This window comes from Ananas comosus, linkage group 6 (assembly GCF_001540865.1).
Source record: "Ananas comosus cultivar F153 linkage group 6, ASM154086v1, whole genome shotgun sequence".
In the NCBI taxonomy this organism is placed as follows: domain Eukaryota; kingdom Viridiplantae; phylum Streptophyta; class Magnoliopsida; order Poales; family Bromeliaceae; genus Ananas; species Ananas comosus.
The window spans coordinates 3,738,107-3,752,213 of NC_033626.1; the positions used below are offsets into that span (position 1 = coordinate 3,738,107).

General features: G+C 37.7%; 1 protein-coding gene across 1 annotated transcript; it reads left to right on the plus strand.

Annotated features, from left to right (window-relative positions):
- Positions 5,597–7,888, plus strand: LOC109711645. Its single transcript, XM_020234790.1, has 5 exons — positions 5,597–5,676; positions 5,778–5,870; positions 7,141–7,242; positions 7,336–7,689; positions 7,790–7,888. The coding sequence occupies exons 1-5, from the start codon at positions 5,599–5,601 to the stop codon at positions 7,886–7,888; spliced, it is 726 nt and encodes a 241-aa protein (XP_020090379.1). The 5' UTR covers positions 5,597–5,598.

Here is a 14,107-nt window from a genome sequence, read left to right on the forward strand (position 1 = left end):
TTACGAGAGCACAAACAGTGCTTGTCAACAAGAGCAAGCAACACATGTAAAGCATACAAGTGATAAAAGAGAGATGTACTTAACTATTAACTCATTAACTTATACAATTATTCATTCTTTACATTTATACAAAATGTAGGAAAAGCCACTCAAAACCTCACCCTATACATCGTCTACTCTCAAAATAGGTACAGGGTGTAACTAATGCATACAAGAAGTAGCCTCTACCAATGTCGCTAGGGCGCTACGCCCTTGCCGCGATCCTCACCGGGGACGCTCGAGCTCGGACCTGCAATGTGGTGGAGTGAGAACTACGAATAGTTCCCAGTGGGTTCGGCCGCCGACTCCGCCGATCTCCCCACTAGGTCTTAAGCAGGCACAGATAGATATGCAGATAGATAGATATATAAAACTGAAAGCAGTAACAGTAATGAACGGCTATGATCTATCAATGCCTCAATCCAGAATGATGCATGCATGGAACTCATGGTAAGAAGGCTGGCTGCTACACTATTATGCTCAACAACAATGTCACTCATCCGATTACCCAATCTCTCGGCGAACGCAAGGTTCGCTCACAGTCTCACGTCTCTAAGTCTCATAGGAGAGGTGGCTAGCTATTCACCTACCCCGAGACCGCCTGTGGACACTACACTGGTCCAAGGGCACTACACTGGCCCCCTCGCGTGCCAAACTCCGGAGTGTACTACCTGTGAGGAGCTACCTCCACAGGTGCAGACAGGCTAAGTGAGCTCGATCCAATCTCATGAACTGGGAACACCCTACCCAACCAGGGGTGATAGCAACATAGTATCTCAACTATACTAGTGTTCTCATGCCACTCTCGCACTACTTAATGCCACTCGTTCAATGTTTAAGGTTAACTAGATGCCACTCGTTCTCTTGACAAGTTCTCGATACACTAGTTTCCAACACACTAGGTTCATAATCACATAAACATGTTCGTCATATATAGGGCGAACTATCTCATAGTATTCAACTCATGCATACTAGGTTTTCATTCATGGTATCCACAACCTAAAACATCACTAGCATGCAGGGATATGCACAATCACATTTAACACCCTATAATGCTATATCGCAATATGTAAATGATCGAGGTTAGTACTCAGACATAAAGAGCAGCCCGACTGCTTCGGGATGGCACTCCCCCACCTCGTGGTGATGCCGTGACTCTGCGATTGCGATTCGCCGACGTCTCGACGCCTCGTTGGCCTTCTAGGCGAGAACGAAGCTCCGAAGGTCTTCTTGGCGATAACGTCGCACCTACTCGACGGATCGACGAACCGTCTCCGCCTACACGCTCAGGGACCTAGCAATTAGGTTTGCGACCATTCAAATTAGATCAAAACCCTAGATTTGCCAAAATCCCTAATCGAAGCCCTAGATCTCGATATTGGGGAAATCCGCGGTGCGAGCTTCGATTTCGAGCTCGAACCTTCTCCCTAGCTTCAATAGGTTCCATTTGAACCAATTTCAAGCTATAAAACACTAGTTTCCAAAATCCACCATTATAGGGTTTGAGGTTTACCTCAATACCAAGCTCCAAGCTTGAAGAGGGAGAGAAGAAGATGATCTTCTTCTTCTTCTTAGTCTCCTCCTCTTTCTCCTTCTTTTCCTTCCTCTCCTTCTTCTTCTTCTCCTTCTCCTTCTTTTCCTTTCTAGAGAGAGAGAGGGAAGGAGTGTGAGAGAGGAAGAGAGCAACTGAGAGGGAGAGGGGTCCCCTAGCCTCTCTTATAAGCCACTTTGCTAATAAACCCCTCAACTTTCCACTTATTACACAGCCTCTCACTGGGCATTTTCGCAGTGAGGGACCGGTCCCAGGTCGGGGAGACCGATCCCCGAAAGCTGCACCTTCGGGCAGAGGGGATTTCGCGTTCGGGAACCGGCCCTTGCCTGAGAGACCGGTCCCCGGGAGACCGGTCCTTGTCCGAGAGACCGGTTCCCGAGAGCAACACTTTCGGGACTGAGCCAAACTTCGGCTTCTCTCGCTGGGCCAACGTTCGGGAACCGGTCCCTGCCTGCCAGGGACCGGTCTCATCAGAGACCCCCGCAGCCCAGCCCGATGGGACCGGTCCCTCCCTGCCAGGGACCGGTCGCCGAGAGCATTTTTGCTCCAGTGCAGCTTTTGCACTGGTGCTCTCGCGGACACCTCCTCAATGCACTTTATGCATTGTGATCACCTTCGGACTTTCCGAAGCTTGCACACTCGACAATCAGTCGATTCCAGACGAAGTCTAATCCTCAGATTTCGAGAATTCACTTCCCTTACAACAATGGTAGAAAATATTGTTATATGGGTCATCGTCGATGGTTACCCGAGGGTCATACTTTTAGGTATCAAAAACATTACTTTGATGATAGTGAGGAGCTAAGAATGGCACCCGAAATAGTAAGTGGAAGCAATGTACTGGGACAATTAGAATCTATGAAATTCACTTTAGGAAAGCTTCCAAATGAAGAAGGCAATCGAAAGAAAAATAAAAAAGGCAAAAGAAAACGAAAAAGACAAGTACTGGATGAGATTGGAGAGTCACATGAGCAAGATTTAGGCACAATGAGTGAAGCACGTTGTGATGCTATGAAGTGGTGGAAGAAAAAAAGTATATTTTTCACTTTACCTTATTGGGAGCATAACTTGATACGTCACAATCTGGATGTGATGCATATAGAGAAAAATGTGTTTGATAATTTTATTGGAACTTTCTTGAATCTTGATAAGAAATCAAAAGATAATCTTCAGGCCCGTCTAGACTTGATAGATTTGGGTATTAGACCTGAGCTCCACCCTCAAATTCTTGCTAATGGTAAGAGAAGACTACCTCCAGCTTGCTTTACGATGTCAATGGATGAGAAAAGAACTCTTTGTCAAGTTCTCAAAGATTTGAAAATGCCCGACAGTTATGCTTCAAATATTTCTAGATGTGTAAATCTCAAAGAATGCAAAATTACCGGACTTAAAAGTCATGATTGTCATATTTTAGTTGAAGATATTCTTCCACTTGCATTACGGGCATGTAGTCCTTCCAATCAAGTTACTTTTGTAGTAACTGAGGTGGCGAACTTTTTTAAGGCAGTATGCTTTAAAGTGTTAGATGTTGATGAATTGGACAAAATTCAAAATCTCATCGTATTGATACTTTGTCATATGGAGAGAATTTTTCTTCCCTCATTCTTCACTATCATGGTACATTTATGTGTTCATTTGGTAGCTGAAATAAAACTTGGAGGCCCCATACAATATAGGTGGATGTATCCTCAAGAGAGGTATATTCTACTCAATTTTCCATTATCTTATTTCAATCTCTCTTTTTTCGTCCACGATGTCAACTTTACTATTCCTATCTATTGTAGATTCTTTGTTCGCTTAAAATCATATGTTCGCAATAGAGCTCATCCTGAAGGATCGATTGCTGAGGGGTATATAGCCGAAGAGTGTTTAACGTTTTCTTCAAGATATTTAGATGAAGTTGAAACAAGGTTCAATAGACTTGTGAGAAATCCTGACCCACTTACAAATGAAGCACAACGATTGTACTTGTTCTCAAGCGCGGGTCGGGTTATAGGAAAGGTTGAAGATATTGTCTTGGATGATAAATTATGGGTCCAAGCACATTGTTATGTATTACGTCATTGCGATGAAATACAGAGTTTTCGTCAGTGAGTATTTATCATTATATATTTATCACTATTTTTAATTACTAATTCATATATATAATAGTAGTATATAAATAATAATTACCTAATTTTTTTTTCTTATACATGTAGACAATTCATTGATATGGAAAAAAGAAAACGTCGCCGACATACTCACTTAACAGCACAAGAAATAGAAAAGTTAGTGAATGAAAAATTTCATGAATGGTTTGAAAAGCAGGTAATTTTGAATTGTATAGCTATATGATATATTATACTTACTATTTCTAACCTACTTGTGTTGTTAATGATATAGGTTACGAGAACGGATGATTCAGCTATTTCCGAAAAAGTTGCTACGCTTGGTAGGGGTCCTAATAAAGTAGCTAAGCGATTTTCAGGATTTATCATCAATGGATTTCGATATCATACGATATCTCGTGAGGAGAATATGTTGACACAAATAGTGGTGTGGTTAACACATCAGAGATAGATGGTGTGAATTACTATGGCTTTGCGATATTATTGAATTAAATTACTATGGTAGTTTTAAGGTTGTCTTATTTAAATGCGATTAGGTAGATGTCCATCACAGTTCAGGAATCAAGCAAGATGAATTTGGGTTCACCTCTGTAAACTTTTCTCGTTTAATACACACAGGTGAAAAGTTGGAACATGATCCATATGTATTTTCATCTCAAGTTGAGCAAGTATTTTATGTACAAGATCCACATCACCAGAATTGGTTTTTGGTTGTAAAGTTTAAACCAAGGGATTTCTTTGACATAGGTAAAGAGTTGGGGATAAATGAGGCTAGTTCTTTACTACCTCCAAATGCTCAAAATATAAATGAAGACGAACATCCGAAATAGATTCGGATTGATGCAAGTGAAGATGATACAATTGGTATTTAGATCGTTTCATGTAATATGATGTTTCATGTAATCTGAACTGATTTGACTTTTGTAATATGCTATATTTGTTTTTTGGATTTTGTTTATTATTTTTAATGTATATTTTTATATTATATTGAAAGTAATATTTTGAGTTTGTTTTATATTTTTGTTAAACTTATCAATTGGAACACGGTATGCATACGTAAGCTGAACTTTCATTTCTAATTATTTTTGTTAGTTTTCTTATCCTTGTATAGCATAGACAATGACTAGAAGATCTAGAAGGTTACGCAATTGCAAAATAGTGAGCATTAACTCTTAAAATGAGACCACGCAAGAGCAATCACTTGAACAAGAGCAACGATCATCACAAGGACAGCAATCAGCTTCTTCTTCACAACCTCATATCGGTAATGAGGATCAAAGCAACAACGAGCAACAAAGTGATGCACAAGAAGGGCGAGGCGTTTGGATTGTCGGTAATTTTTTTAACAATAGCAATTTAGTTTATGCTCTTCTTTCTTTCTTTTCTTTTAAAAAATATTATTTGCTTTTTAGGTGACAATGGACAGCATCGTAGAAAGCGAGGACGAACTACAATGGCAGATATATGGAATTTGGCTGAAGAGGAAAGGATAAAAGTTGAAGTAAACAAGTATGGATGTCCATGTACTGAAGAAGGAGCTGTGCTTAGCTCATTTTTGGGAGTTATTGCAAAGAATGGACGATATGCACCTCTAGATATTTCTAGATGGGATAATAAAGCACTTAATTCATATAAAGATAAAATGCTTAAGCTTATTGAGGTATATATTCATTTACTCACTGTTGTCTATTTGCTTTGTACTTCTATCTTGAATATTATTGCTTTTATGTTTTTTATTTTTATTCTAATATCTATATACATGGTAAGCAGTCAAAATTTTCATATCCGATTGGTACAAGAGATTGGGTTCTAGCATCATTGAACAAGAAATGGAGAGACTATAAGAGTGAATTAAAATAAGAATATTTTCTTCCAAAAGAAAAGTCCGTAAATGAGATAATGGCTAATGTACCACAAGACGTCATTGAAGATCAATGGTGTAGAATGGTATCAGAATGGTGTACAGAGAAGAGCAATGTTGCAATTTTTTTTCTACTAATCTTGATATCTTTACTTTAGAACTTCTATTTTTAACTTATAGTTATGTTTAACTAACTTATTATTTTTTCGGTGAATAGAAACTTTGTGAAGCAAATACTGCAAATTCAAGGAAACAAAAGAATGCTCACACATCCGGTAGAAAAAGCCATGCAAGGCGAAGGAAGGAAATGATTGTCTACCGTTATTATTTTTTTCGACTTTTGATAATTTGGTGACTTGACAGAGAAGAAATTTTTTTCGTCGTTCTGTTTGAAATAGAAGAAATTTGACCCACTCTCATGTTTCAAGAGAACATTTAACATAGTTTGGATCAGAATTGAATGTGAAGGTATTAATTGTAAGCACTTATCCATAGATGTACATTTTAGTAGTTTAGACAATAAGGTTGCTATTTTTCTATTAGTTCTAGATCGAAATTCAAATTCCAACCTGTTGATCAATTAAACCCCTGTTAACAACAAATAATTGGTTCCTGTTCAGGTCATTGTGTTCACATATTGCCCCCCTAGTTACTCCAGAAGCAAGCAGATGCTATTTTAGCTATTTTATAGGTTTTGAGTGGCTTGGACCTGATCAACATACGGAAACTGTTGTTACTATTTTGTTGGTTTTGCTCAGCGTGATCTAATCTGAAATTCTTTGCTTTTGTTACTTCTCCTTTCATAAGGATTCTATATTGTGTTGTTTTCTTATGTTTCCTCTTCTTTTGATATATATATTTTTTTCAGTTAAAAAGACTCCTTTATTCATGAAAAAATAGTTTGATTTTGCTCATAATCAAGTACTGTTTCGGAGGACTTAGTAAGAATGTTGAATCTGCATATGCTACACTTGATTTCTTGCATCTAATATATGTCTTTGACTGTTTAGTATTGTTCTGTCTATCATGACTGTTTTCTCTTTTCTTCTGAATTTGTTATATAGGGTTGGTTTTAACTCGATGTATCACCTGACAGACTTGCCATCTTTTGCAAGCAGCAAATATATTGTATTATTTGATCCCCAAGGTGCATACCTTCCCAATGTTTCTGCTTCAAATCCGGGGAAACGCCTCGACTTTGTTAACTCTTCAGCTATTACACTATATAGAGATCAATTTTTACCGTATTGTGCTTTTGGGTGTAACATGACAGCCCCTTTTTCGGGCACTTTATTTCGTTTCCCCTTGAGGAGTGCAAATCAGGCGGCTGTTAGTAGGCTTTCCAGGCAAACATACTTGGAAGATGATATTCTTTTGCTGTTTTCACAGCTTTATGAAGAAGCTGTGTTTTCTATGCTCTTTCTTTGAAGCATACTCTCAATTGAAATGTATATATGGGATGTTGGTATGAATGAGCCACGAAAGTTGTACTCTATTATTTAATGGTCCTTTTTACTGAAATTTATATTTTGTAGTTTTTGCTGGATGATAATCTAATATTTTTGTGGTTAATTTTGTAGGAAAAGGAATATGGAAAGGAACCGGATAGACTAACGTTTTGGGAGGTTGTGCATAAGAAAAAAACTGGAGAATTTGTTGATTCTGATACAGAAAGAAAAGTAGTAAGTATAAAAGTTTATTTATTTGTTATTTTTAAATAATTTTTTTAATGTTATTTGATGGTTTCATGAGAAAACAATTTTAAAATTGATCAGAATGCTGCGTGTAAAGAATTGGATGGAGTTGTCTCCCAAGGTATTGAGCCAACTAGTGAGTTGATTGAAGAGCTATTTACAAAACACATAGGGCCCGAGCGCAATGGCCGTATGAAGGGCTTAGGCTTGGGACCTACGCTAACTAGCTACTATCGGCTGAATTGTTGGGGATTGCCTTCAAACAATCAAGCTTCTTCAAGCGACGAACGGTTAAGAGAGGTGGACAAACTAAAAGGGGAGATGAAAGGCTTACAAAAAGAAGTGGAACGTCTACAAGCATTAATATCTAAAAAATTTCCTGAGGAGAATCTAGGATCCCCATCACCTACATCCGGTCCATCGATTAACCTGCAGGCAAGAAATTTTAGAATATTTTTTCTTGTATTTCGTATTTTCTATCAACTCATTACTATTGTTTGAACTAATATAAATTTATTGCATTTTTTACTTTCAGGTTGTAGATCATGGTAGTGCAAATTGTTCTTCTTCTAACAATCGGTCATCAAATTCAAGTTATGAACCACAAACCAATCTTCATGGGCGAACCGTTTAAATGCAACCAGTGAAAGACAAGAATCATATTTTGTTTACTTAAGAACTCAATGGATTAAAAGACGAGTCACATTTTGTTTAGTAAAGTACTCGTGAATTTCTTTTTTCTTATTTTTTGTTGAAGTTTAGACTGACATTATGCATTTTGGTGCATCACAAGTGATTAGCTGCTATATATCACTACAACAAATAGAGCTTCTTCCGACAGTTTTTTTACCAATAATTAGGCTAACTGCCACTAAAAGTATATTATACCAGCGCTTTTTATTTTTATTGCAGCAGTTACTAAACCGCTGGTATATATGCTGATAATTCTCAAATTTATAAATAATATTGGACCAATGGACTATGTTTTATTAATTTTTTCCATCAATTGGGCCATGGGCCAACCTTGGGCTCTCCTTATATTTCAAATAACCCCTCTCTCTCTCTCTCTCTCTCTCTCTCTCTCTATCTCTCTCTCCCCTCGATCTCTATCTCTGAGCTCTACCCAGAGATTTTCGGAGATCTCCACGATCTCCACCACGAGCTCTCCATCTCTGAGCTTTCCTTTTTTTTTCAAATCGGAGATCTCCGCCGCTTCAAGAGGCTGGGATTTTCGGAGATTTCGAGCTCAATCGCCTTCTCCGAGCGATTTCTCACCCGGATCTACACACGATTCCACGATCGCGTGGGAGAGGTGAGCTATTGATCTTCTTTTATTTTTCTGGAAGAACTTGTATCAGTTTCTGCATGTATCTGCTTCTAGATGTGTAGTTTGCATTAAAAGAATTGTGTTTCTCCTCATTTCTGCGTTTAGACCTGATTAAACTTGAATTAAATTAGGGAGAATTAAATGAGATGAGAAGCTTAAAAAGAATCAAACCTCGGATTTCCTGAGCTACTATATAGAAAAGAGTCTTTGTGATGGTAGGGAACAGCTGAGAAGCATGATTTAAAAACCATTTCTTCTCATCCCGTAAGGAATAATCATGGCTTTGATGGCACCGGTTTGATTGAGATATGATTTAATAGGTAGATAAACATTTTTCCATGCTTTTATTTATGTTTTATTTGGATGTATAAATATCTTATTTAATTTATTTTTAAAATTTATTTTAAAAATAAATAATATTTAAAAGAAAAGGAGTATGATCTAATATCTAAAAGGAAAATTATATTCGGCCTTTTAAGTTTTTTTTTTAAATAAAATAAATTACTTCAAAAGTAAAATATGTTATCCTACAAAATTATATATATTAATAAATTTTTAAGAATTAAAAAACAGATTTATAATTTTCAGTCATATAATTTTTATTTTTTTTTCTAATTTCCTCATAAATATGGACCGTGTCAGGTTTTTTTTTTTTTTAAAAAAAAAATACTATCTATACATCAACGAGCAAAGCTCAAACTTTGCAAATATGTATGCACTGTTCTTGAGTTCTTGAGTTTGTACTGAAGCATGTTTGGTTGTACCATTGTAATTAGTTCTCCGCTTAATTTTTTATGAAGTAGAATCCTAGGTTCAATTAATGTAATTGAGATTCAGGGGATAATATGAACGGAGCTAGGCTGCACTATAGTTTCTCTACTTTGTTATTCAATTAAGATTCATTAATTTATTGGTGGAGCCTGATGTAATGTGATTATACATTTACTTTGTAATGATGATGATGATGATGATGATGATGCCTAGGTGTAGTTAATTACGCAGATATATATATGCCTGCAGGGTTTGGATGAGGCTTTTATTTATTAATTTAATCAGGCAATTACTGCAATAAAAACCTTGTTTGTATTCGAAAGTGCTTGTTAAATCAGAATTCAGATTTACATCCCTTAACCTTGTTTGTATTCGGAAGTGCAGCATCTATTTCCTCATTTTATCTTGTAGTTATGAAAAAAATGGAATCATTTTATTTTATAAATAATTGCTTGTCACTTCTGAAATAACTGATAAATAATTATGTTTAAGGACAAAGTTGTCGGCATTCGCACTTGCCATTATTTTGAGTATTCATGCATGCCCATTTTTGAGTTTTACTTCCTTTTTTCTTTAATTTGACTAAAGTAGTTAACCAATAGAACCTGGTTGTTACATTATTTTTTTGTTGTAGATAGCCTTTAGTAATCCAGGCAAAATTGAACCTCCAATAAGTTGATATTTGCATAGTGTCATCCATATNCTGTCTTGGAGGAGATAGGCGGGTTCCGAGTTGTTGTTGCTTATGTACATATTTCTTTATTTGTTAAAGGTCCTATTGTAAAGTTATATGTACCGAACGTGCTCCCGTTCGTTGTTAGTGTTCACTATCATTCGATCGATATGTCTTTTTAAGTGTCATTAAATTTTGAAAATGGGCTTGACATATTGACTTTGTAAATCAATATATGTACGAAATGTTATGTAAGTAATTGTACAGAGTCATGTAGTTTTATCTACTATGTACTTGAGTTTTACCATTGACGATTTTGAAACCACAGTCGATCGATTCGACGTCCCGGGAACGGTGCTAGGAGCCGGTGTTGTGAGCGTGACCTTGGACATACCTATCACCACACTCTTGATGTTCTTTCAAGGGTCACCCAAGCCGGCGGCTGGAGCGGCTGAGTGGGTGATCCAGATAAGTCCGTATACATCCGTTTTTTTCATTGTGTCTATCATTGGTTGACATGTACATTGATGATGTTACGGACATGTTCGACTTTCTTTCGTTATATCCTTTTGACATTTATACGTACGTACGAAAAATGACTTAAATGGGTTAAGTAACCAATTGGGAAAACCAATTGTTAGTGAGTGACTATGATAGGGTTTATAGCCCCTCTGCGTTGGACGTGGGCTGCCCTGACAGTTGATCCCCTCTGCGTTGGAGGACCAGGTCATTTCTACTGATGAGGCCTCGAGTAGCAGGTTCCCCCTCGCTGGGGTGAACTTGGTTTGTTTACACTCATACTAGACTAGGGGGAAATCTCCTAAGTTGACTGTTTGTGACAGTGTGAAATGAGATTGATCAAGAAATATGATCAAAGTGTTAAGGTAAAGAGCTACGATTGGTTTAGAGATCAACTTACAGTGGTTCAAATGATAACAATATCAGGTATGTAAGTATCCCAAGATACAGGTGTAAGATTCAAGTGTAAAAGAGTTGTAACTATTTGTAAGTGTATAAGTTGATAGTGAACGTATTATAGTGATGGGATACTACGTACTTATGTTCATTATACGAGTTACCTTTTGGTATCTGTACTTTCCACTAAGTTTCTGAAGCCTATCGTGGTGGGTGGACATCACCACAGTTAGTTGACTCTAGTTACAGAGCCTCACGCAGCTGTTGATCATGAGCGCTGAGTCACGGTTAGCTTGATCTTGCCAGAGATGGCATTAATCGTGCAGCGGCTGGACAGCTTTTCAGTTAAATCTGAAAGCTTGTGCTAATTAATAGTAAGTATATTCTGATCCTCCCTAATTTGGTCTCAGTTATGAGTATGAAATGTTCAATCGGAAAGGTTAAGGTTCATAGGTACATATACATATGTAATAACAAATTCCTATGTTTAGTCGGGTTACGACTAAAGTCGTAGTTCGACTTTGATCAGAGTACGACTTAAAAGTCGTTAAGTGGAGAAGAACTCGTTAGTCTAAGACGATCTCGTTGATTAGTGGAAAATAGAACAAAATGATGACTCAATCAAAGGAGTCGGAATTATAGTTCAGAAGTTACGACTAAAGTCGTAAACTTGAAGTGTCGAAAGTCGTAATTAAGTTTACGATTGGAGTTGAAATCGATGAATGTTAGTCAGCGTTACATCGATTATGTGATGAACTAAGTCCTTATTTGTAGTTAAATGGAGTGATCGACATGGTTACGAGTTCTCAAGAAAGAGAATTGACCAAAGGACGAGTTATCGGGGTTTAGACTTTAAAGTCGTTGTATCGAGAATTGAATTAGGTAAAATATCGTTAATTAACCTGATATTAGGTTATGCCTTACTCGAATGGAGTCAAACGACGACTTCATTGAACGGGTGCCGAAGTTTACTAGGTGGAGTCAACATTATGTGACTTGAAAACGTTTAACGCCTCAAGCTCATACACCTTACCACACACCTAGTGAGGATGTACAAGATTTTCCAATCTTGTTCAAAAACCTATTCAATCTCCTACTAACCTTACGCTTTTCACTCTTTTGCGTAACTTGTCCGCTTTAGTCGGAAAAGACGAACGACATGGCCATGTCGGCGATACCACATGGCCATGTGTCACCGTTAAGCACCGTCGTTCCGATAAAACCATTAAAGTGGAGAACAGGGATAGATGAACTGGGGCCGTACTGGACCCTACGAGTCTCCTCCGACGATCTCAAGACTCTTCCGAAGAAAATGGAAGAAGAGAGAGAGAGAGATCCTTAAAAGAGAGAGATGTATCTTCAGCAGCAAAACGCGGTTAAAGCGCGGCGCGAGCAACGAGCGACCAAGCCTCTGAGTTCCCTTCAGAAACCTTGCACCCTTTCTCCTCGAAACCACACAAAGATACTCCAATGACGGTCCCCTTCGACTTAAAGTCAAAATCTCTCCATTAGTTGAGCTAAAGAGAGATCAAAGGCCAAAATACAACTTAAACCTGTAGAAAAACACAATCACGAAGCTTGACTTAATCCTCCACAAATGTCGTCATTTCTCCTCGAAACAACCGACGATTAATGGGGAAATTTGAGACACCTTGAACGAAATTTCGAATTTTACCGATTAATCATTTGATATGGAGTTAAAGCCTTGATAAACTGCAAATGAATCAGCTTAACTACGTTTAAACCTTAAAAAGAAGCGTCGTCCAGAAGCTCAGAGCAACTCGACTTGAACGTGAGAATCTTCGACCAAACCTTCCATAAGATTGGACTCCACGTTCGGCGTCTGTGTACGGGCCCGGATCGACCAAAGTGGCGATAGCGGGACGTGACAGCATCTGCATTTGGAGAAGCATCAAAGGGCACTAGTAAAATCTATAACTATGAAGTCCCTAATGTAAATGCTAATATGCATGATATGTTAAGTGAAGTTTTTTAAATTAATAATCAAACTCTAGAAGAAGCTGGAGGTGATGATTGTTTCCATGAGTCATCAAGTGAAGGTCCTGATGTACAACAATTTACACAACAATCTACAGAAGGGATGAATGAAGATGCTAGAAAGTTTTTTACCTTGCTTGAAGATGCAGAACTACCACTGTATGAGGGGTGTGAGAAATACAGTAAATTAATAGCAATTTTGGTTCTATACCATTTGAAGTATCTTAATGGGTAGAGTAACAAGTCATTTACTATGTTGCTTGAAGTGTTGAGGAATATGCTTCCTTCTGGTTCTAGATTGCCAGAAGATTCCTACAAGGCTAAAAAGTATATTATGGACTTAGGACTTAAATATGAAAAAATTCATGCTTGTCCTAACGGCTGTGTATTATTTTGGAAAGATAATACATGTGCTAATTTTTGTCCAACATGTGGTGCTTCAAGATGGAAACCTGAAGAGGCAAGTCCTAAAGTAGATGTGGAAGAGGAATCTACTAGGAAGAAAAAACCTGCAAAAGTTTTAAGGTGGTTTTCCTCTAAAGCCAAGACTACAAAGGTTGTTCACGTCTTCTAAAACTGCTTCTTTAATGAAATGGCACGCTGAGGGTCGCAGAAATGATGGTGTTATGAGGCATCCTGCTGATTCACCGGCATGGAAAGCTTTTGATAAGCAATATGTGCACTTTTCATTGGATCATCGTAATGTCAGACTTGGTTTAGCTACTGATGGCTTTAACCCTTTTCGAATGATGAGTGCTAGTTATAGTTGTTGGCCTGTTATCTTGATCCCATATAACTTACCACCATGGATATGTATGAAACGATCTTCTTTCATCTTGTCTTTGCTAATATCAGGCCCAAACTCACCTTCTACTAATATTGCTGTGTATTTACAACCTTTAATTGATAAACTTAAAGAATTGTGGGAGTTTGGAATTGAAACTTATGATTACTCTAGTGGAGAAACCTTTCAAATGCATGCTGCTTTATTGTGGACAATTAATGACTTTCGAGCTTATGGTGATTTGTCTGGGTGGAATACCAAAGGTGCTCTTGCTTGCCCTTCTTGTAACTATAGTACTCACTATCGATGGCTAAAATATGGAGGTAAATATTGTTTTATGGGACATAGGCGGTTCCTACATAACAATCATAGATTTCGAAAGGAT